Genomic DNA, 25030 nt, shown 5'->3' with positions numbered 1-25030 from the left:
GAGATCTGAATAATAAAATACCCCATTAAGACGATACATTTTGAATGTGCTAGGCTGCATTACACTACTGCAATCCAAACTTTAATGCAGCCAGTTTCATGTACATTTTGGTTCTCCAGAGCCCTGGTGGACAATGGATCTTAAACAATTAACCTTTTGTTCTCTTTTCTTAAACATTCTCTTCTTTCCTTTCCTCACACTTTCTGCTCCTCTGTGCCTTTTCTCTCTTTCTATTCTCTACATTTACTCAGTTTTATCATCCCCAATATACTTTTTATGTAATGACCCCCAGAGATGACTGAATGCTCTCATGTGTTTCCTCAAAGTCATGATCAAGTAGGAAACCCATGCTCCCTGTATCTACCTGGATTGATAACAGTAACACTTATTTTCAGATGCCATAAAGCAAACAAACAAACAAACAAAAAAATCCAATGATTCAGACTTGGATCATGAAGTTCTTAGCCCTAGAATTTATTTTCTTCTAATAAAGAAGTTCTTAATCAAAGCGCCAGATTCTCAACTAGTATAAATCAACAATCTACACCAGCTAAGGATCAGGTCCAAAATCTTTTTACTCATTTATATTATATTCAAGTGCAGAAAGTACAATAAGGAGCACAAAAGTCCACTCATTTCAACTGCTTTATTCTTCTTTTGTAATTTGAGCTGTGCAAATCTTTACATAGCCTATGACCGGCCTTTTGGTATTTAAAAAAAAACACAAACCAAAACAGTTTAAAGCAGGTGAGATAGGAAGGATGTTCAGATTTTGAGGTGTGGCAAATACCTGGTGCACGCCTATTAACATGCACTCACCAAAATGAATGCAGGTGCCTTGATTGTTTATGCAGTGAACACATTTTCATAATTACACCCAAATCCTAATAAATCTCCACAGAACCACCATTGTGATAATAAGCCCCAAGAAGCTGCCCCAATAGCATGCCAAAAATATTGCGGTAAGCAAAACAAAAGAAACAAAATCTCAGGAATTTTGCTCATATAACACCGTTACTCTGACTTGCAGCCAGCACAGCAAATACATTCAGAGTTAAGGCTGAATCTGCATCTTTTACTAATCCTGTAAAAGCTGCATATGATATGAATCTGTACGGAATATATTGAGTGATTTTTCATAACGTATGTTTCAAATATACAGGCACAACTAGGATGTCTAAGTCTGCTGTTTCTACTAAGACTCTGGGTCAGAGTCAGGGCCCCAGCTGATAATCTGTCAGGGAAGAAGACTGCAAAGGCAGAAAATTGCCACAGTCTCCCTTCCACTAGGGGAGATGTAAAGAGCCAGAATTTCCCCCAAATTGGATTGTGCTAACTGAGAAAGGGCAGCTCTGATTCAGTGCATACCCCCATTGCTGCTTTTGCCAGTGAGATTTATGGAGCCCTGATCATAACTGAAAGAACAGAAACCCAAGGAGAGTTGCTGGTGGTGACGTTGCCTGCCCTATATACCAGTAGGGTGCTCTGGTGCAGGGAGATGTAATTTACCCCTCCTGTGCCAGCACTAGTGAGTCTGGCCGCCTGAATTTCTCCTGCCTTTGTGGGTTTAAAACTCTTAAGATTACCTTAGCTTAATTTTTAGTGTGCTCTGATATACAATTAAATAAACAAACAAACAGTAGGCCTGATTCTGAACTTCTTGATCCAGAAGCCAATGGGAGTTATACCTAAGCAATAAGTTCAGGATTTGACCCAGACAACAATCAAGTGGTTGGCTGTTCTTAGCACTACTGAACTATTAGTCAAACCAGTGGTCTCCCATGCAGGTCCTGTTCCACTCCAAACCACAGTTCCAGCACCATTCAAATCTGCATTGAGCTTGGGGACATTTCATGTGCATGCATCCACCTGCAAAAAAGCAAAGAAGACAAAACTGTCTTTGGGGCTTAGCAAACAATGTAAGGAGAATGTGTATAAGCCTGTTAACCCAGGGTCCTTGAAATTTATTTCTAAGTAGTAGATTATGCCCATTAAGCTCATCTATGGAGTAAGGGGTGGTGCAGAACTGCTGAATCCCTTCCTGGAGCGCTCCAATACCTGTCACTATACCCCTTTGTTGGATGTGGCTTGCTCCTCTCTGCAAGCTGGTCATGCTCCACAGGTTGGAGGAGTAAGGACTGCAGCTCTGCTGACCCTTAAAGAGACTGTGCAAGGTATTGAGGAGGACAGAAGGATTCTTGTAACCTCCTCAACTAATCATGTAAGGACTAAGTGAAATCTGGTCCTTCGAAATAGCTCACAACTAGATGAGGAGCTGATAAGAGTGGATTAAAATTCAGTTCTTAACCGGAGTTTGGATTTAACAGCTGTGAAATTGCAAACAGAATACATCCAGATATCCAGATTTTAGTGATGGATTGATATTTATCTCAAAATGCCACTAGCAGTTAAAGCTGAATGGCATTCTTTATATCTGGAGGATTCTTTTAATCATGTTGGTATCTTTCCTATGTTTTTTGTTAAGTGTTTTGCATTCCCCTGTACTTTGAGTAACTTAATCTCCATGTCTCTGCCTTTAATCATGTTTTTTTTAAATGGCTATACATTAAAAGTAGCCAATGGTCATTAAAGCAATGCATGTCAAAGGGTACGTCTTCACTACCTGCCGTATTGGCAGGTAGCAATCGATTTATCTGGAATCGATATATCACATCTCGTTAAGACGCGATATATTGATCCCCGAACGCGCTCACCGTCGACTCTGGAACTCCACCAGAGCGAGCGGCAGTAGTGCAATCGATGGGGGAGCTGCGGCCGTCAATCCCGCGCCGTGTGGACCCCAGGTAATTTGATCCAAGATACTTCGACTTCAGCTACGCGAGTAGCTGAAGTTGTGTATCTTGGATCAATCCCCCACCCCAGTGTAGACCAGCCCAAATGGTAACTATGTCAACTATAAAATGAAATCTCCTAACTCAAGCATAAATGTACAATCTAAACAAATGCTGAAAATAAAAGTCATGACAATATATCATGATCTCTTTCTTACACTGGAATTATACATAGATTAAACTCCAGATGGCTAATATAATCTCTTGTAAACACAGAAGAGCCAAAGACTATGCAAACTTTTGTATTTAGATGCCTATTGTGTAGATAAGGTATATTACCCTTACCGATGTGACACATTTTAGGACAAATTGGGTAATTAGGATGTCTACAGAGAACTGGATATTTTTATCCTTGTTTATATTTAATAGCAAAAAATTGTGAAAGTGAAATGAATTATATGAAAGAAATAGAATGAATTAAAGAATGCTGTATGTACCTTTAAGTAGAAATGAGAAATGCTGCAATCCAGATGTCAGGAAAGCAGACATTAACTGTTAATCAATTGCTCCAATTAAGGGCGATTGGTGAAGCATTAGCCTTAGATCGATAAGAGTTAATAAGGAAGCAGGAGATGCATATTGTGCCCCAGGCAAATTTTACAATTTTGCTCTCTCTGTCCCTTTGTTTAGTTCGCACCCTTTTATCTGTATAAATAAGACTGTTTGAATCTTGCATGGGGGCTCACATTATCTGAATGTATTAGCAGAACGCTGTGCTAATAAAACAGAATGGTCTGACAAACTAGGAGTCCTGAGTCTAACTCTGACAAACTGTACTGGTATTATTCTTTCAGGAAAACCTACAATTCTACAGGCTAATCACCTGCAAGTAGAGATGTACAAAGAATGAACATTTTATTACGTGGAAGATTTCAAGATTCTAAATCTTGTTTTCATGCCAATTCAAAATGAAACCCAAACATTGTGAAATTCTCCACAAAAGAAAATTCCAGAAAAAACATTCATTTTGGATTGATCGAAACATTTTGTTCAAATAAAATCAAAACAATTCATTTTTGATTTTCTTATTTTATAATACACAACCAAGTAATAAAATCTGAAATGAAAAGTCAAAAAGGAAATAAAAAACGTTTGTTCTGACAATGTCAAAATGGATCTAATTTATAGGTGGTAGCTTGGATTTTTTTTTCCCCAGAAAAGAAAGTGTTTTTGATTTCAACCAAACTGCATTTTTGAGTGGAAAACTATTCCATCAAACTTTTACTGACCAGCTTTAACAGTGAGGTTTCCACTTGCCAGGTCTGTAGATCCTGCATGTGGGGGTTTCCTGATTTCAACACACAGCTGTGTAAGGTTGTGTGTGTGAGTACAATGGGGAGGGATAAACACTGAACAGAGATGATGGATAAAATTAAAAGGGTAGACTAAAGACTCATGGTTTCGTTTAAATAAACTGACAATCTGAAATCACTGCTGTGGAAAGAAAGAATACAGTTCAAAGTGTAGACAAGTGAGAGTTGACAGTGCCTAGAACAGTGGTTCTCAAACTTGGGCCACCGCTTGTTCAGGGAGTGGCGAACCATGGCCAGTGGGAGCCATGATCGGCTGAACCTGCGGACACGGCAGGTAAACAAACCAGCCCGGCCTGCCAGGGGCTTTCCCTGAACAAGCGACGGCCCAAGTTTGAGAACCACTAGAAGAACATACACTATTTTGATTTTTTTTTCAGTGTCTGATGGTATTCTATTTATCTTAGGGTTTCTTATCATGCCCATCACTGTAGTATCTAAGCACTTTTGAGATACAGTATTTTAGATAATGAGGTTCTTAATAGACTCCAGGTAGTCTTCTGCTCTTCCTCATTCTGAGCTATAGGAGTCGTTGTTTGTGGTGTGTGTCTATCCTCTATGAGTGTTATATATATATTGCTATAAATCATCCCAGTTATGTTGGGAAAGCTTTATTAAATAGGAGAGTCTTACAGCACACCTTGAAGATGATCTAGCTCCACACTGGACTAATCTCCTCTGGAAGCTCCTTCCATAGCAGAACCCCTTTGACTCAAAATGCTTTTGTGACTTTGTCTAATTAAAATATAACCATGCAAATCATTATTGCTACCACTGTTATATATTTGCAATGAATCTTATACAACGTATAACCCTTTCTGGCATGTATTAAACAGCTTGTAGGCTGAATGACCCAAAGCCAACCTTTAAAGTCATGTTAGAAAGGTATGTGAATGGTAATTAGGGCCAGTCAATGTTAGATTGGCTAGAACTTTGAAATGCAAACCTATATTGTTAGAACTTAGACGTGTACTAATTGTCTGAGTGTACTCATAAATGATCGACATATAAACAGACAGTTCCTCTCTGTCACTATAACTATTAATTCAGAGATCAAAAGGGAATATTAACATTTAGCTGAATCTTGGGTGAAATAATGTCATTGTCTATATGCCTCTTTGAAGTTTGTGATAGACTGCCTAATGGATAAATTGCCCTATGTTAATTTGTGTAATTAATTACTGGTGGTGCTCAGGAAACAGAAGGTTACATCAAAAGCCTACTGTTTACCCAGGACTGTACGGCTGCTAGAAAATGGTATAAAAGAGCCTTGGATCCTGATCCTGTCACCTCAAATATGCTTAAGCTTCATCAGGGGAAGTTTGAGTTACAAGATTGAGATCCCAGTTAAGCTGGAACACCCTAATATGATATTGGACATTGGACTATAACCTGTGGACTAAATTCTAAAAACTCTTTGGAACTACAAAACTCACCATCTCTGCTGAACCTCAAGAATTGAACTCATGTCTGTATATATATTGATCTTTTAAACATACTCTGTCTCTCTTTTCTTTTTAAATAAATTTTAGTTTAGTTAATAAGAATTGGCTGTAAGCGTGTATTTGGGTAAGACCTGGAATATTCATTAACCTGGGAGGTAATGTATCCGATCCTTTGGGATTGGTAGAACCTTTTCTTTTATATGATTAATAAGATTTTCATTAATCCTCATCATATCTGATTTGGGTGACTAGATATAGGCCTGAGGCTGCGTTACTTTAAGGGAATTGTGTTATTGATTTCTGAGTAACCAGTGAGGTATACCAGAAGCTGTTTTGTGTTGGCTTGGTAAATCTAAGTATTGGAATATCCACTAGCTTTGGGTATTGCCTGCCCCGTGCTTTGCAGTTCACCCTAATTGAGTGACCTCAGCAGGCTCCCCTGGGATCCCAGTCACAGCTTTATTTCTCAGCTCAAAAGCATTTGATCCTGTGCTTTATAAAGCTAATTGTCCCAGAGGACTGCATCTGTTTTGACAGGTTGTGGAATGAACTGATGGAGCTGGATCTTGACCTGTTGATGGCTTTGCAGATAAAGACCCAAGGCCTTCAACTGATAATGGAAGTGGGGCTGGAGCAAGTGGAGGGATTTGAGCACAGGGATGATGTGTTCACAGCAGCCAGTCCTGCTGAGGAGGTATCAGATTTTTTTTTAAAAAAAGAATTAGACAGATTATTCCATTTTTTAGGAAAACTAATAGGTTTGCTTCTCAGGGGGAGGCACTGATCATTTCTGTTAGCAGTGGACACTGTCATTTTCTGGCTTTCACCAGCCAGTAGGGAAACATCTAATTTGTAGGTGGTAGTTTGGATATTCCTCATTCATACAGTGTAGAGAAATGTAAGAAATTTCTTCTTGACAAAATGGTTACATTTTCCAACAAAGTAATTTGAAGCAGAACAAAATAAAGTGTAGAGTTCTGCTGGAATCTCACTTTATTTTTTAACATCAATGATTCCTTACATCGATACATGATAAAACAGAATGTGCTAAACAAGGCTGTACTGTTAAAGGATGCATTAGCAGCCTTTTGATTTTGTACCAAGAAAAACTTGACCAAAATATAAATCTGTAGATTATGGGTAACATTACACTGGGAACAATGGGTTGCAAGCAGTCAGCAAATATCAGCACAGAAGCTGGAACGTACTGTACCAGTTATCAGAGGATGAAGCAAGCACAGCACCTTTTTATACTTCACGCCTCAGTTCCAGTACACTAAGAATTCCTAACTTGCTACTATTTCTTGGGGATTTTGCATTCTGTCACACCCCTTGGCCTTGACATGGGTTGGGTTACAAACAAGGGATAGTTCTGTCCTGTTTATAGACAGTTTGTGTAACAATTCTCTTTACAGTAATGCACAGAAAAAAATACGTGGTCTATTCTCTTCTTGAGCTGAGTGGTGTATGCAAGCAATGTCCATAACCGTTAGTGGGAGTAATACAAATATGTTCTTCCTGCATCTGGTAGAGAAAAGAACATGTAGTTTTCTGTAGATTAAAACAGAGATTCTGTTGCACACAGTAGCCATGAGAAGGTCATGACCTCAGCACTGCTCCCAGTGTGGCCACTAGCTTTACGGTGATGATTTCTGTCTTTTCTACACCTATTCAAGAGCTGTACTTTTAAGACTAATTTTTAAGGCTCTAAATAATTAAATCCTCTTCTTACCTCTTTGCCCTCTTCCTCCTACTGGCTCACAACACTCCTCCAAGTCCTATCCCCCTTTCCCACTCTTGATTTTATGCTTTCATTCCTGCCACTTTTTGTGCTTGGATAAGTCTCCCACTTTCCATCTGCCAAGTGCCTTATGTATTCCTTCTTCAAATCCCCTTCTTCCTACTTCTAATAATCTCTCCACTCCTTTTCCTATCTGAAGCCTTAGCTTCTTGGGGTCGGCAACATGTCTTACTCTGTGACGGTAAAGCCCTGTGTGAATAACTGGTGTAATCAATTAGCAGCAGCAGTAGTAATTAATATTCATATTGTTGCTCCTTTTTTGACCCGAGCAACTCAGCAAAGTTCAGGGCTCTGGAGATGTTCCTGCTGGAAGCAGAAATTGATGGAGTCTGGTATTTTCTTTGATGCAATCTTGTTTATTTAAAAGTATTGTGTCTCTGAGTGCATAGGTCACCAAGAACAAAAAAAGCAGTTTCTTAACTTACAGCCTCAAGCCTCTGTAGCCAACACTAGACTTAAAGATCTCACTTTAGCTTTTTCTAGGGTGTCACAGCGCTTACTGGCCATTGTTTGGCTTTCTTCCTGTTTACTTCTGTCTCCTGCCTTCTCTGTTCTTGTCTATTCTCTATTTCTGGGTTCTGCCTGCCTTCCCCCCTCCTGCCGAAAACAAACAACCCCCCCCCCAATATTCAGCAAAAACCCTTGCAGCCACACAATCCAAAACTCCTGGGTGGACTTTAACAGGTCTTGTTGTAGGAACTTTGTGGGGAGCGCACACATGTGAGTCCAATTATCCCCCAGTGGGTGCTGCAGGGGGGTGTCTTGCTCGTGGGCCAACACTGAACCCTCCAGCTGAGGCCTCTTGGCCCTTTCTTCTGCTCTCAAGGTCCCAGATAAAACAACAAAACAGCCCCCAGTCAGCAATCAATGTTAGGTGATGGTATGAAGGAAAAGAAAGGAAAAAAACCTAGTAGGCAGTTTTCGTCAGGATCAGGGCCTCTCTTACTTCTCAGGGCCCTGGGAGTATCACAGTCCACTTCAGAGTTCACTGGGTCTCCAGTGCAAGTTTCAGTCTTTTCCCCCTTTTAGCTTAGGGGAGTCACACCCTCCTTCTACAAGGGCAGGGCCTCTGCAGGCTACCAGCCTTCTCTTCAGGGCTGGAAAAGCTCAACAGCCTGTTCCTTTCCTTAACTATCTCACAATTATTTTTGTAAGTGAAAGGTGTATGCACACATCAATTTCAATGAGGTTTTATATTCATCTACAAGGTTTATCTCAGCTCATTACACTATGTCATCATTCAGTTAGGTTGTGGTAAATACCTCAGTATAGTTTGTAGTACAAATGTTATGAGAAAGAATAGTAACTCTGGAGTAATTCACATTAATTCTTTGGGTTACATCCTGGTCTTGTGTCTGTTCATCCCTCTCTGTGCCCACTTACCTCACACTAGTGTCAACATTTGCTTCTCTTCACACATGCACAACTAGTGATTTGCTCAGGGAACTGGTTATCAGGACTCCTGATTCTTCCACTGACTCGCTGTTTGATTTTGGGCAGATCACTTAAGGCTCTCTGAGCCTCATTTCCCCGTCTATAAAACAGATAATACCTGCCTACCTAGTCACAAGAGTCTTCTGAGGCTTAATCAATGGTTTTAAAGCACTTTGTGATCCTTGCATGGAAGGTGATATTCTAAGTGATTCAGAAACAGTATTACAGGGAAGACTAGGCTCCTTTTGTGCCTCTCTCTATCACATGGCTATATACACATTGATATTTGTACTGTAAAATTAATTTTAAAAAGGGAGGTTACTGCAAGTGTTAGTTACTCTCTAATAAACTCACCATTTTTTTCTACTGGTACATGGCAACTAGGACATGGTTTGGTTGTTTTCTTGATTGTTTCTCTGGATGCCTCTTCCCATCGTGCTTGCATGGCTGCATGCTCATCAATCACATATCCCTGCAAAAACAGAAGCAACTGTGAGAACAATATAGCCAGTGAATCAAGATCTGTAGCACGGTTGGGGCTATTTACTAGAGTGATACAGACAGGAGGGTCTGAAATCCAAATCCCAAACTGAAGTCTGCTGGAATCCTGCCCCTGCTGCCTCACAATTTAACCCATTTTGGTATGACAGAGAAAAATATTAAGATGGTGGAAAACTGTTGTGTCATGTACAGTACAGTTGCAGGATGGAGATAGCTCAGTCCCTATACAGGAAGCTATTTGCCTCTGCTTTGCAAAATGAAGCATGTTCCTTTGTTTTTGAGTTCTAGATTTTATTCACATACATTATATTTCTGGTTACATGCACAAGCTACCCTAACAAAGGTTAGAGAACAGGCACAAGAATACTGGAGAGGAAATAATAAGAAACTGATGAAGAATAAAGACAGAAAAGATTCCTCCAAATAGTACAGTGTTGATATCAAGAGTCACCATGGAGCATGCATTAAAAGTGACTCCCGTGTTTGTCCTATTTCTGATTGATATAAAATTACCTAATCTACACAGGGGCCCTATTTGAGAATGCCTTAGCTATCTCTGACCTAAAATCATGATACAAGAACAAAACGGGTGGTAATATCAATAAATAACTTCTATAGTTCAAGGTTTGGAAAATAGATAGCTGATCTCCTTTGAAATATTACTGTGTAAAAACATAAATCATCTACAGTTTCTGGCTTAAGTGAAGTATGATTCTCATTAATTGTGTAACCAGAGACTGAGAAGGCTCTCTTGGAGGGTGCACTGGATGCAGGGATGGAATGCACAGACCGTGCAACTCGACTGAGCAGAGGAAAGTTGTACTTGTGTTGTCTCCACTACTCCAACAGTTGCACATCTTCATTCTTTGTCAGCTTCAGGGTGATATACTCTGACACTTCATCATTGTCATTTTCACACTCGCTATCCAAATCCTCAAACTCTGTATATGATCATTTTGTCTCCTCTGGCAATGGTGTCTGTGTACCTGATGAAACCAGCATAACATTTTTCTCCTGCAATGAGACAAGCTTCTTGGTCTCTTGATAAACTTCCTGTCTCTCCTCTCCAGTGAAAACTTTCATTCCCCACATTTGTGGGTGCAGGAAAACTGCTACTCTGTGCATAGGCTTGATTTCAAACTTTTCGATGAGACATTGCAAGGCTTTGGATTTGAGCTGACTTAGACTATCTTCATCAGTGGTAGAAGTATGTAAATGCTTTTTCATCCTTTCGTGATGAGTGGGCTATCATGACTGTTCTAGTGCATCTGATGCTAACTCTGTTAAGATGCTCAAGATGTTGCGATCAAAGCTATCAATGAGCTTAGTATCCCCCTTTTCTGTCAAAATTTCATATACTCTGTCTCACTGCTCCTCGATTGTCTTAAATGTGAGTAGTTTGCTGTTCCATTATGTTTCTACATTTATTTTCAGAGACTTCTGTAGTCCGCTTTGAAGTCCAAATCTCCTGACATACATAATGAGATATTAGCTTGTGTGGATAAGTTTGGTTACTGCTTCCTCTTTCTGGTTTCCCGGTTTGGTAGTGTGCTCAAGCACAATATTTATAATGTGCACTGAGCAGCTTATTCACACATAGGACTTGAAAGCTGCAACCATGTTCGCTCCCTGGTCCATAACGAAAACCCTCTGGTTGGTAATGCCGCGTAGGGCAAATCTTTGGAGTGCCTGAATCACAGCCGATCAACTGTTCTCTGCAGTTTTTGGTTTCCCGCTGTCAAACTGAGTCACACAAAGCACCCACTCCACTGAACTGTTGTGACTCTATGTAATGAACAGTTACTCCCAAACAGGCAACATTTCTGTAATCATCCATCCACAGATCAAGGGCAACCCCTCCACCCAATGTGCCAAGAATGTTTTTCAGCTCCATGGAGATTCGTTTTCTTTTTTCCTTCTGCCACAAGAGCAGCATGCCGGGCTACAGTTGTGGAATGTGGTATTAGCGCACCTGCATCCATTTGACCAATCAAATATTAAGCATATGCAAGGAAGCCCTCGCCTGTTGAATGGTGATTTGTTACCTCTTAGACTCCATGGACTTTCAGAATGCTCAGTGATTCAAAAGGGTGTTGCTGGTGCCCAGCACAGATGCACAGAGGATGTGCAAAGAACAACACCAGAATAGACAGGGATGGGCGGAGCCTTGTTTGTGTCCTAAGCAACATCTTACAGGAAGGCGTCAGATACAGTGCACTTCTAAAATGACTGCTATACAACTGTACATTAGTAGCTTCTCAGAAACAAACAAGCAGTTATTGTAAATAGTGACGAAAATGTAATATTAGTCCTGCATCTGTCTACTCTTTATAGTAGAATGACCTAGGATAGCAGTCTGAACTGCCTCTGAGAGAGGTTTCAGCACATGACTAGGAACACCTGAGTCTTAATCTGGCTCTCATACTGACTCCCTTAGTGGGTAAAGGAAAGTCACATAACCTCCCTGCTTCCATTTGCTGACCTGTAAAATGAGAATCACAGTATTTACTTCACAGAGTATAGTGAGAGTTAATTACCTACTGACTGTAGAGACAAAGATGAAAAACACAGTATAAGTAAGTACTATTATTGTTTATTGTGTGTGTAGACTAATATCTGCAAGAGAGAAACGGGTGTAATTTTTTGATTCAATCCAACAAAACTTGAATGGCAATATTTTACCTAAATTGAGCTAATTCAAAATTATACGATTGAATGCTTGGAAGCGTTCTTTTCCCACATCTCAGTTTTCTTTGTTGTGACTTCGTAATACCAGACGGTGCGCCAAAATCTCACATGCCAAATTGTTAACTTGATTTGTGTCATTTGTGTTTGATCTTGATTTTGAAAACAAATTTGAATTTGGGAGAGGATCAGTTTACAAGTAATTTAAAAAAACTCAATAACTTTCAAGTATGAATTTGCATACCATTCAATAAAACAAACCAAACTGACTTTTTAAAAGTCTAAATGATTACACTGGTGTTTTTCCACTGCAAAGAGTCTATTATGAAATAGATGCAACAGAATAATATTTTCAATCTATTAGAGCTTTAGACACCCTCCCTACCCTTCTCTGACTGCAAAGTTAAAAATCACTTGTTATAGGAAATAAATGTGAAGAAATGGTCCACAGTGACCCTGTTCTTCCTGAATCAGTAAAGACATCATATCATCCAAATGAGTCAGCCTCAAACATCCAGATTCTTTACACATAGTTGTCTGGGTACAATGCTAGAATACATATATATTTTCATCTAGTTTATTCCACAAGAGGAACAATAGAAAAATAAAGACTATTTCCATGGCATTGGGAATATCTGTAAAATACCAAGGACTGACTCCATCTTCTCTAAGTGCCTCAGCAGAGAATAAGGAGCATTTTTCACAGTGTAAACATGCAGATAGAATATGATGTCTGGAATACTACTGAGCAGAAAAGGACCTGGGAACTCCCCGAAAGGGCTAATGCAATCCTTAGATGCATAAACAGGGGATCCAGGCAAAATGTCAATGGAATGTGAAGAGTGACTTTTGATGCTACAAAATAACCTTCATAAATGGCTTCATATTTTTTACAGAACCCTGTGGAAGCCCTACAGAGCATCTACAATCACGGCTTAGGAGTTGCCAGTGTACTGCAGAACACTGTCCAAAAGGAAAATTATCCTAATGGAAGATCAGATTGTTTTGAGATTCACTGGACAGAAAGGGGCTGGGAAAGGAGTCAAGGTGGTAGCAAAATAGGTCTGAAAGAAGCAGTTCAGTGGTAGAAGTAGAGGTAAGGGGGAGAGAAGTGAGCTTTTTGTTTCTGTTTTATATCATTAAAACTCCCCTGTATTGCAGTCTCTGGTACTATAAAAACTGTTGAGGGCTTCTGAAGGCAATATAAGTACATAATACTGTGAAATAGCCTGATAAGCCACACACTGGAGTTAACATTTCTGCTATTCTGTGACTTACTTGTCTCCATCCCAATAGCATTCTTACATACATTTGATTTGTCCATTATCACATACTCTGGTCTTTTAATTTCAGTTTGTGTGACCAGACTGAGCCAAAAGAGAGAAAAATCATAAAGAATACTGCAAAATTACTGGATTTTCCTTCCTCCTCCTTCTCTAGGACCATCCGTTGCCAACAGATGAATGCCCCTTTTTTATCAGTTTCAAAATTGACTTCAGTGGTACTAGTGCACAGCAGAAAAACTCTGAAGAAGTTCCTTGCCTTATGGGTCTTTGAAATGGTGTTCAATGCTGCACACTTCCTGACACTCATATAGGTTTTACTGAGAAAGAGTGAGATCAAGAGAGCATGTGCCCAGGCACCAAATCCCTGTTCTCCTAGTACACCCAGAAGGTATGCTTAATTAGAACAGCGTCTTCTCTGAAACAAAGAATTTGTGGAGAAGATTTAAAGCTGCTGTAAATCAGAATAGCTCCACTGAAATCAATAAAGTTCCACTGAGTTACACCAGCTAAGGATCTGACCCAGAAAGCCCAAGCTGTCTTAGAGATGCAGTATGGTACTATATGGCTAACTCTACTGGAGACAGATGCAGATATATTTGCCCAGGACGCCCAGAGGAGCTCTGAGCCCCACTGTGAGCGGAGGTGTGGGGAAGCTTAGCTTCCCCCCCCTCACCCCAGTCTCTATTATCCACTTGTCAAGCAGGTGCTTGGGGCGGCCACTCCAGAGAGGGGTGGCACATCCAGCTATTCGGCAGTAATTCGGTGGCGGTCCCTCACTCCGGCTCGGAGCGTAGGACCTCCCGCCGAATTGCCGCTGCAGATCTCGATTGCGGCTTTTTTTTTTGGCTGCTTGGGGCGGCCAAAACCCTGGAGCCGGCCCTGCCCACTGCCCATGTCTAAAATGCTATTTGCAATGTTTTTCAGCATAGAAATCGAGCCAGGAACTAAGCTAGCATGAGAATGAGCCTACCTGAGAGGTCAACAACATATACAAGTTCCTCCTGATGATTCATGCCCCATTTGAAGATTTAAGCAAAAAGCCAATGTGCCTCTTCCTTTCCTATTAATAACCCAGCTTCTTGCTCCCTCTTGCATATTTTAATATTATAATATTTATATTACACAAGCTCCTACATGCCACATCCAGGTTGTATCCCATTGTACTTGGTCCTGTATAAACATATAATGGCAGTCCTTACCCCAAAGAACTAATGGCTTCTTTTTCACTGATCAGCTTGTCCAATACTACACCTGAGCTGTGTCTTCTCCTCTTCCTCATATTCCTCAGAACTAGAACTAGATATCATATCCTCAGCAGTATTTTAACATAGATATTTATCACCACTATTACACGTGGAAATAGACGTAGAAACCATAATACCTCTGTGCACTGGATATGCAACATCAAGGGCCAATATATTGACCACTAATTGTTGCGGACAAAACACTGCTGCAAGATGTGCACTAAAGGGACATATATAACTGAGTGTCAGCAGCAAATTGACCTGGACCTCTCTTATGATTAACATTTTCATATCAGTTACCTTGCCAGTCATTAGTATGGCAAAAGACTAAAATATTAACATTCATATGCAACCAGCTTCTAAGAAGGTGTTTCTTTATATATCCCCTTCAGTTTTACTCCTCTCCATAAAGGGAGCTTCCTAAATTGAAATCTAGATCCCCTAGAATTTCTTTCTTACTATTTCATCCTCATAGTGACATCACCCCTCTTTGGCATGGAAGATAGCACCTGCTTGTGGCTGGCAGTGACATATAATTACTGAAAACTGTCACCAACACCAAGACCAGTCTCCACAACCTTACATGCCTGCTGGGAATCTGTAGCTAAAACAGCAGAACAGATCAGGTAGATGTTGTTCAGTGGTTATGAAGGACACCTTGGTGAGTACTATCTGTGAATTTCATGTCACCTATTGGTGACTTCAAGATCTACATGCTTTTAAAAATTCTCAGAGTGGTAGCCATGTTAGTCTGTATCCGCGGAAAGAACGAGGAGACTGTCTGTATCCCTCACTCTCATGAACCTTGGGAGACAGGCCAGTCCTCGCTTACAGACAGCCCCCCAGCCTGAAGCAAATACTCACCAACAACCACATACCACACAACAAAAACACTAACCCAGAAACCTCTCCTTGCAACAAACCCCATTGCCAACTCTCTCCATATATCTATTCAAGGGACACCATCATAGGACCTAAGCACATCAGCCACACCATCAGAGGCTCATTCACCTGCACATCTACCAATGTGATATATGCCATCATGTGCCAGCAATGCCCCTCTGCCATGTACATTGGCCAAACCTGACAGTCTCTACGCAAAAGAATAAGTGGACACAAATCAGACATCAATAATAACAACATTCAAAAAACAGTCAGAGAACACTTTAACCTCCCTGGACAATCAATTACAGACCTAAAAGTGGCAATTCTTCAACAAAAAAACTTCAAAAACAGACTCCAATGAGAAACTGCAGAACTGGAATTAATTTGCAAACTGGATACCATCAAATTAGGCCTGAATAAAGACTGAGAGTGGTTGGTTCATTACACAAACTAAAAACTATTTCCCCATGCTAATTTTTCCTCTACTGGTACTCACACCTTCTTGTCAACTGTTTGAAATAGGCCATCCTGATTATCACTACAAAAGTTTTTTTCTCCTGCTGATAATAGCCCACCTTAATTGATTAGTCTCGTTAGAGTTGGTATGGCAACCCCAATTTTTTCATGTTCTCTGTATATAAATATATCTTCCTACTATATTTTCTACTGCATGCATCTGATGAAGTGGGTTTTAGTCCACAAAAGCTTATGCCCAAATAAATTTGTTAGTCTCTAAGGTGTCACAAGTACTCCTCTTTTTAAAAAAAATGCTAGGAAATCAAGCATTATAGGCTAGCTTGCAGCTCAATAAGCATTACTATTAGCCTTTCCAAGAAATGCTTTAAAAAACTTTTCAGTAGAATGCTTGACGACACTCACTATCTCTCTTGGTAACAATGATTCATGTTGTAGTTAAACATGAAATTGTTTTGATCTCGCTTTTATAGAGTTACAAACAGCAGACATTTAGACCAACTACTTTATGCTCTCTAAAATAGTGAGTATTTGGGACCCCTACCTTTAATATTAAACATCTGTTCAATTTTGATTTTGCTTCTAATTTACTTACTGTACTTACATAAACTTAGAGAAGCATGGAGTATGTATAGATGAATAAGGAGGACTGGATGGCTCAAGAGACTGGTAATAGAACATGGGGCTTTTCACACAAGGCCCCTGGTGAATGTCTCACCCATGCTAACAGTACCTGAAGGTCATTAACATCTGATTGCTGATTGGAGGCACAGCTGAAATGAGTTCACAATCTAATCTTGTTCCAGTTTTTAGTGGACATATATTAAAATCACACACACACAAAATCACAGTTGGTACTATGTGATCTCTCAACAAACTACACAAAGACTATCAGGAGACTGAGAACTATTTTCTTGCGCCAGAGTTCAGGTCAGGTCACATTTGTACTGTGGTACAAGAACATGGTAAAAACTACATGATCTGCCACCACTCATTTAGCTTTCACTCTTTGCCCAACTCTATTCAGTGTTCAGCTGTACAATCTGCCAGTGTTACTAAAAGACATGTTTGCCAGAGGAACACCACCAAATAAGGGATATACCTCACTGATAAATATAATGAACACTGTACTACTGGATTCTGCTGTAATCCACCTCCCAGTCACATCATCAACACAGGCACTTAATGATAAAATGAACTAAAAATAACAATTCTAAAATATAAGGCGATGAAACGTATGGTATAAGGAGAAGCATGGGAATTTCATTTTGTCCCACATACCTCGCATTTTAAGCAGTACTAGTGTGGTTAATTTATCTCTAGCATAGTTTACATATGAATTGGCTCATAATTTTCAATACTTAAGTGCAACACCATTGTATATAAGGCTATTTTGGATTCCTTCACAAAACTGAATTGGTCAAAGCCTTCTTTTTCTCTTCAGTTAAGACTTCTGAGATGCATAGTGCTCATTCCACTGAGCAGAAATTACTCTAGCTCTTCTTCCCCTGGATTATTTAAATCATCAAGAAACCCAGATGCACTGGATTAGCAGTAGGAAGTTATTAGTCACTTGTGGACTTGCACAGATCATGCAATTTTCACATGTTGAAGCTATTCAGATTTAAAAGGCCAGCCGTTGCCAAGCCATTAGTAATTCATTGTGCTTTAATGGCTGGCCACTGCCTGCTTGCAACATCTTAAAAAGTGTGTATATTGTCATGATGCAGAATGCAGACCTGAAAAATAGACTTAGAAAGGTATTTTCAAACAGCATGTGGCTATTTACACAGAGATTTTTCCTCCTTTGGTTAGTGAGCAAGAACACATCTGTCCAAAGCTTGGTGGCAATACTTATGTATATATGTTATGAATAGTCTTTATCACATGCCTTTGACTACCTCCCCTGTGTTCTACCCACTAATCCATTTAACGGAACTAGTAACATTCCAAACTTTTGAACAGCTTCAAACACCTGTAATATTTTTAAAAAGGCAACTTGTTGAATGAAGTTGCCAGGGACACATTTTCTTCTTTTCCTTAAAATTATGCTTCTTTGGGGTCCAAAATGGAAAAATTTCAGTTCTGTGCCAGTAACATGTTTAAGTTCTAATATCGTGTGACTTACCAGGGCTCAAAATGGGAACTCTATTCTGTTGGAAAGGGGAGATTTCCAGCTGCCCAGCACACGCTCAGAGACCTGGAAACCCTTGAGAAATTAGAATTTAAAGCTATCTCATCCTTATCCTCCCATTGCTGGAGTCTCACTGCCATTTTCCCTCCCAAGCAAACATCAGAGGATCTAGATATAGGACCTAGATTTATGCTGATGGAAGAAGGGTGGGGAAGATCAGAGTGGAGTGGGGAAGAGGAGTGGGTACAGCTGGTGAGAACTGTAGAGGGGTGAGGGTAACAAGGAAGGGAAAATGGAGCCAGGGAGCAGAGAGGGAAGAGAAGGAGGAAGAAGGGCAGATAGTACAATGGGTGTGTTGAGAGCCATAGGTTAGTAGCAGATCAACAAGATTACAAAGAAGGGCAAAGTTTGAAAAATGCTTTGAAAGTACATTTGCAGTAGGTTGCCTAGCTAGGCAGCTAGAGTGCATTTCCCCACTCTGCTACGGAGGGAAAAAAATGGTCAAGCTTGAAAGGCAGTCAAAAGCATATGATAAAGACTATTTATAACACATACAAATAGGGATTGCCAATAAGCTCTGGACAATGTGTTCTTACTAAGGAGAAAAATCTGTGTAAAGACCCACCCACATGTTGTTTGAAAATACATTTCTAAGTCTATTTTTCAGGGCTGTATTCTGCAGCATGATGAAATATACTTTTAAAATGTTACAAACAAGCAATGGCCAGCCCCCAATGAATTACCAATGGCTTGGCAACTGTTGAATATGTCTGGGTGACCCCAAAGTGGTGTTGGTGGGAATGGTGACAATAAAATATGTTTTAAAGTCAGACAACTACGGAAAAGACCCTTATTGAGAGGAGTTAGAGCAGCAGGACTCCCAAATTGGAGGGGGGACTGTAGAAACGGGAGCAATGCTGGGTGATTCTTGCCCTACCACTGAAAACTTAATACCATCATTGTATTAATCTACATGGAAACAAAAGACCAAAGATAAACAATATTTCTCACAGGACAATACCCTAGTGAATATTAATATATTAGAAAGTTAATCTTGCCTCATAGGGTTCTGTTTGTAATGAAGAAAGTGCCAAACAGAACCAAAATGAGAAAGCAAAGACAGGTAGATATGAATCTTCAAATTATCTTCAGTAAGCCACATTGGCTCACCATACATATTTCACTCCATATAATCCTTATACAAGTGTTTCGTGTGTAGTACACATGAGTGTTGTATTGCGCAATAGCAATTCGTCCCGGACGGGGATTTGAGGACCAAAAAGCCGGATATGTCCGGAAAAATCCGGACGTATGGTAACCCTACGGGAGCTGTAAGTTTTGCTGCAGCCACTCGCACTCGGGGTCCCCTTACCATGCCTCCCTATTTTCCTGGACATGTTCAGCTTTTTGGAAATTCCTCCCGGATGGGGATTTGAGGACCAAAAAGCTGGACGTGTCCGGGACATATGGTAACCCAAGACTGCTCTTCCGCTGTTAGCGTCCACTGTAGAAGAAGCAGTGGTCATGTAATGGTCTGTAAATGTATGTACGGATAACCATGTGGCTGCCCTACAAATGTCCAATATGGAAATGTGATTGAGGAATGCCAATGATGTTGCCTGTGCTCTTGTTGAATATGCCCATATCTGCTGAGGAGGCATAGACAATGCTATCTCATACGTAGTCTTGATGCAAGACATTATCCATCTAGAGATGGTCTGCGCAGAGACTGCTTAACCCTTCATGCAGTCCACATACGATATGAACAGGCAAGGCGAAGCACAACATTGTTCAGTCCTGTTCAGATAGGAGGGAAAAGAAAAACAATCATAGCACTCACACTGTCAAAAAGACTATATGGCTTGACTTTTTTTTAACTCCTTTGTTTTTCCATGATCCAGATGGGATGAAGACAATGTGAAAGATGACATACTTAATTTTTTGTTTGCGGTACCATAGCCAGCACTCCATCTCCTCTATTGCATATCGCAAAAATACAAAGAAACCATTTTGTCAGTAGTATACCACCACCTTGTGGAGAAAATACAGTACTGCTACTCTCTTCTTCACTGTCCCTTAGTTCTCAAGAGAAAAAAAGAAATGGGAACTTACTGTAACCAGGGCCGCCCGGGGGAGGGAGGGGGGAAAGGGGGGCAAGTGGGGAAATTTGCCCCAGACCCCATAGGGGCCCCGGCCTGGTGGCGGTCCGGGTCTTCGGTGACATTTCAGCGGCGGAGGGCCCTTCAGTTGCTCCAGGTCTTCGGCGGCATTTCGGCAGCGGGTCCTTCAGTGCTGCATTTCGGCAGCGGGTCCTTCAGTGCTGCCGAAGACGCGGAGTGACTGAAGGGCCCCCCGCCGCCAAAATGCCGCGGAAGACCCGGACCGTTGCTGGGTGAGTACAAGCGCCGCAGCTCCCCCGCTTTGCCCCAGGCCCCCTCAATCCTCTGGTCGGCCCTGACTGTAACTGAGGTTTTTCGAGATGTGAGGCAGATGTGTATTCCAAGTAGGTGTGTGTGTGCACCCTGTGTGCTAGAGACGGAGACTTTTCCTAGCTCTACCACCAGTAGAGGGGCAGTACTTGAGCCTCGTGCCTGTAGCCCCTCTCCTGGCTATATGAGGCAGCTCCACGCCTTCACACCAGATGTCAGGGGAAGACTCTGACACAAAGGGGATGGAAGGTGGGTTGTGAAATACACGTCTGCATCACATTTCAAAGAACCACAGATACAGTAAGTAACCATTTCTTCTTCTCCAAGTAGATGCAGACATGTATTTTAAGCAGGTGACTAATGAGCAGTATCCCCATCTGAAAGCGGGGGTCAGAGTCTACCTGAGTAAGGATTGCAAGACTGCTCATCCGATATTAGCGTCCATTGTAGAAGAAGCAGTGGTCACGTAATGGTCTGTAAATGTATGTACGGATAACCATGTGGCTGCCCTACAAATGTCCAATATGGAAATGTGATTGAGGAATGCCAGTGATGTTGCCTGTGCTCTTGTTGAAATGCCCTGAATCTGCTGAGGAGGCGTAGCCAATGCTATCTCATACGTAGTCTTGATGCAAGACATTATCCATCTAGAGATGGTCTGCGCAGAGACCGCTTAACCCTTCATGCAGTCCACATACGATATGAACAGGCGAGGCGAAGCACAAAATTGTTCAGTCCTGTTCAGATAGAAGGCTAGACAGCATCTAATGTCTAGCGCAGGGCTCCTCAAACTTCATGGCACCGTGACCTCCTTCTGACAACAGAAATTACTACACAACCCCAAGAGGGGGACCGAAGCCTGAGCCCTACTGCCCTTGATGGGAGGGCCAAAACCAAAGCCCCACCGCTATGGGCACAGGGGTGGAGGGGAGGCAAAGCTGAAGTCCAAGGCCTTTAGCCCCAGATAGGGGGCTTGTAACCTGAGCCCTGCCACCAAGGGCTGAAGCTCTTGGGCTTCGGCTTCAGCCCTGGTCAGTGGGGCTCAGGCTTTGGCTCCGGGCCCCAGCCAGTCTAAGCCAGCCCTGGTGACCCCATTAAAACAGGGTTGTGACCCACTTTGGGGTCCCAACCCAGTTTGAGAACCACTGGTCTAGCGTATGGAGGCATTGCTCCTCTGGGGAGGATTACAGCTTGGGGGAAAATACAGGCAAATATGCCATCTGGCTCAAATGAAACCGAGAGACCACCTTGGATACAAACTTTGGGTGTAGCCGAAGCATAACCTTGTCCGTGAGGAACTGCAAACAAGGAGGCCCAGCAACTCTCACACCCTCCTGGCAGAGGTAACGGCTATCAAGAATTCAGCTTTCTGAGACAAGAGGGGCAGCAGATAGTAAGCAAGGGCCGCTAAACGCATGCTCAGGTCCCACAAGGGGACAGGCTCTTGGACTGGAGGATGCAGGCGGACAAATCCTTTCAGAAATCTCGTCACCATGGCATTGGAGAAAACTGCTTTCCTTTGGATAGGTGGATGAAAAGCCGATTTTGCTGCCAAGCGCATTCTCAGGGAACTGACTGCTAGGCCCAATTCCTGAAGGTGTAATAGATACTTCAAGATGTCCTAGATGGAAGCCTCTGCTGGAGGGTCCCATGGGCTAAGGACCACATGGAGAACCTCTTCCACTTTGTTAACTAGGCTGTGCTGGTAGAAGGCCTCCTATTGTTATGTAGGACCCATTGGACAGCCTCCGAGCAACGTTCTTTCTCCTCATTCAGCCATGCAGTAAGGTTCAGGGAGCTGGTCGCCAGATGCACAGTGCAGCCACAGTCATGTGTGAGGAGGTTGGGAAGGAGAGGAAGCAGCATGGGAGCCTGAACTGACAGAGTGAGAAGGTCTGAGAACGAGTGCTGCCTCAGTCACGCCAGGGCAATCAGGATGGGTCTGGGTCGATCTGCTTTGAGCTTGGCGATGACCTGGGGAAGGATTGGGATAGGAGACATACAGGAGAGTTGATTGCCAGCTGCAATGGAAAGTGTTGGAGAGGTAGCTCAGGTTGAGCCCCTTCATAGAGCAGAATAGGTGACACTTTCTGTTTTCCCTCATCACAGAGAGGTCGATCAGGGGGATGCTCATGTTGCGAACACCATCCGAAGGACCTCTGTCTTCAGGGACCACTTTTGGCTCGGGGAGAAGATCCTGCTGAGATGACCCCTGGTTAGTGGACAGCTATCGGGGTGATAGCTCTTTGATACAGAACTGCCACAAGTTGATTGCATTCAGGCAGAGTGATCTGGAGTGAGCTCCCCCTTGTTTGTTCACACAGTATACTGTGGTAGTTTTGTTGGTGAGTATGTGAACCACTGAATGCCTGATAAAGTCCCAGAAGGCATGACGTGTTGTGGATTGTCCAAAGCTCCAGCACGTTGATGTGGAGCAAGGCCTCCTCTTCCGACCGCAGACCCTGCACCCTCAATGATTCCAGATGTGCTCCCCAACCCAGAAGAGACGGAGTGGAAACCACTGACTTTGTCGGCGAGTGCCTTGCGATGGGGACCCCTTGTCACACATTGTGTGGGGACTCCCACCAGCTCAAGGACTCCAGGACTAATGGAAGAAGGTGTACCAACTTGTCCAGAGAATTCAGGGCAGGAAGGTAAACAATGTTGAGTCACATGTGAAGAAGGTGAAAGTGCAACCTGGTGAGTTGGGTGCAAGCAGACATGTGGATCAACAGGCTCAGACACACGCAGACTGTTACGGATGGTTGTGACTGCAAACTGAGGCACAGTTATCAAATTGCTTGGAAGTGGTCGATTGTCAGGCATGCCCTTGACTTCATGGAATCTAACATGGCCCCAGTGAACTCTATTTGCTGAGTAGGGGCAAAGGTTGACCGCATGGTGTTTAGGAGGAGTCCCAAATGGTCGAGTAAGTGTAGCTTGGGGGCAGGGCCGACTTTAGGAAGTGCGGGGCCCAATTTTCGAACAAATTCCAGCAAACCCTCCAGTCTGCCTGACTCCTCTGTTTTCCCTCATACATACGAAGATAGCCAAGATAACGATTGGGCCCACCGCTTGCACTCTGGCTCTAAAACTATCCAGGCTCCCCTCCAAATCCTGCATACTGGGGGCCAACAAGGGGGTCCCGCTTGGAGCTATAAACTCTTGACTCATACAGAGCTCCATTCAATTGTAAAAGGCTTTCCGAAGCCCCTGGAAAATCCTACCAAATTCGCAGAGGAATTTTTGTTAGTGTGCGAATCCTCTGAGGCAGACCTCTTGCAGCTGTGCAAGCTACTTGTAACCCCTAGCGAGCATGAAAAATGGCTCACAGCAGCAAATTGGCCCACCAGTGAGCACCATTCTAATTTGCCAGACACCGATCGTGACGCTACCTACCGGAACAAATGTAAAAGCTGAGCTAAACACCTACATGAGGTCATTCCTTGAGTATGGACTCCTAAAACCAACTGGACGGCTATACATTGCTGTAAACAGCGACAGGGAGAAAGCCCGGGCGACTATCGCACCTGGCTGACTGATGTTTTTCTGCAACATTCTGGTATACAGCAACTGGGTGAAAATGGACAGGGCGCCCTGGCTCATGCGTTTGTTAATGGCCTGCTACTGGCAGCATGCTAAAGCGAATAAGTGTTGGGTGGGAGACCGAAACCATGGACAATTGCAAGCAGTGGCAGAGCACTGCCACCGCGCTCTAAAAGGAAAGGAGGAACAGTCCTCCCAAAAGTTAATGGCCCTGCAAATACAGCATTATTCAGGGCAGGGTGGACAGTACCGGGGACGGGGAGGGTTCCAAGGACAGGGACGTGGTCGCTGGAGGGGTTGTGGAACTGGATTTTCGGGTTTGGGGATGTTTGTATTAGGCGCCGGCCTAATAGCTCTGTAAACAACCAGCTAGACCCCCTGTCGGCACAGCCAGTCAGTCCCCAGACTTACTTTGTCCCACAGCAATGACGGGATGCCGGGGAACCTCAGGAAATTTTAGCTCCTTTACTACGTCTCACTCCCATGGGTGAGTGTGTTTTGACTATCAATGATCTTTCTCTCCCTTTCCTTGTTGATATGAGAGCTTCACTCTCTGCAGTTCGTACTACCGACCTGTCTGCGGTTTTCCGCTCTGGAAAAACTGTGTACGCTGTGGGCATTACGGGAGTCCCAACCCCTTATCCCCTTTCAAAACCTCTACCGGTCCAGGTTGGTCCCCTTTCTGTGGATCATGTCTTCCTTCTCTCTGATTCCACTCCAGTAAACCTTTTGGGTTGGGATCTGTTATGTAAACTTGGCTGTACCATCTACTGTTCCCCAGATGGTGTCTACTTACAAATCCCCCAGTCCTCTCTGAGGCCTGGTCTACACTACGGGTTTAGGTCGACTTTAGCAGCGTTAAACCGAATTAAGCCTGGACACGTCCACACAACGAGGCCCTTTCTTTCGACTTAAAGGGCCCTTTAAACCGGTTTCTTTACACCACCTCCGACGAGGGGATTAGCGATAAAACCGGCCTTTGCGGGTCGGAATTGGGGTAGTGT

The 25030-nt window shown here is 42.5% G+C and overlaps 1 protein-coding gene across 1 annotated transcript in view; it reads right to left on the bottom strand.

Moving 5' to 3' along the window:
• Window positions 1-632: 632 nt before the first annotated feature.
• The window catches only part of PRKN (parkin RBR E3 ubiquitin protein ligase), a 1198020-nt gene continuing 1173622 nt past the window's right edge, over window positions 633-25030 (bottom strand). Inside the window, exons 11-12 of the mRNA XM_034765264.1 lie at window positions 9197-9314; window positions 633-1869 (exon numbers count right to left, since the gene is read on the bottom strand). Of these exons, the coding sequence (XP_034621155.1) occupies window positions 1760-1869; window positions 9197-9314 (228 nt within the window). The 3' untranslated portion in view covers window positions 633-1759. The remainder of the gene's footprint in view (window positions 1870-9196; window positions 9315-25030) is intronic.

This window comes from Trachemys scripta, chromosome 3, assembly GCF_013100865.1.
Source record: "Trachemys scripta elegans isolate TJP31775 chromosome 3, CAS_Tse_1.0, whole genome shotgun sequence".
NCBI classification, from domain to species: Eukaryota; Metazoa; Chordata; order Testudines; family Emydidae; genus Trachemys; species Trachemys scripta.
Note: the sequence above shows the minus strand (reverse complement) of the source record. Positions and strands in the feature narration are given on the sequence as shown.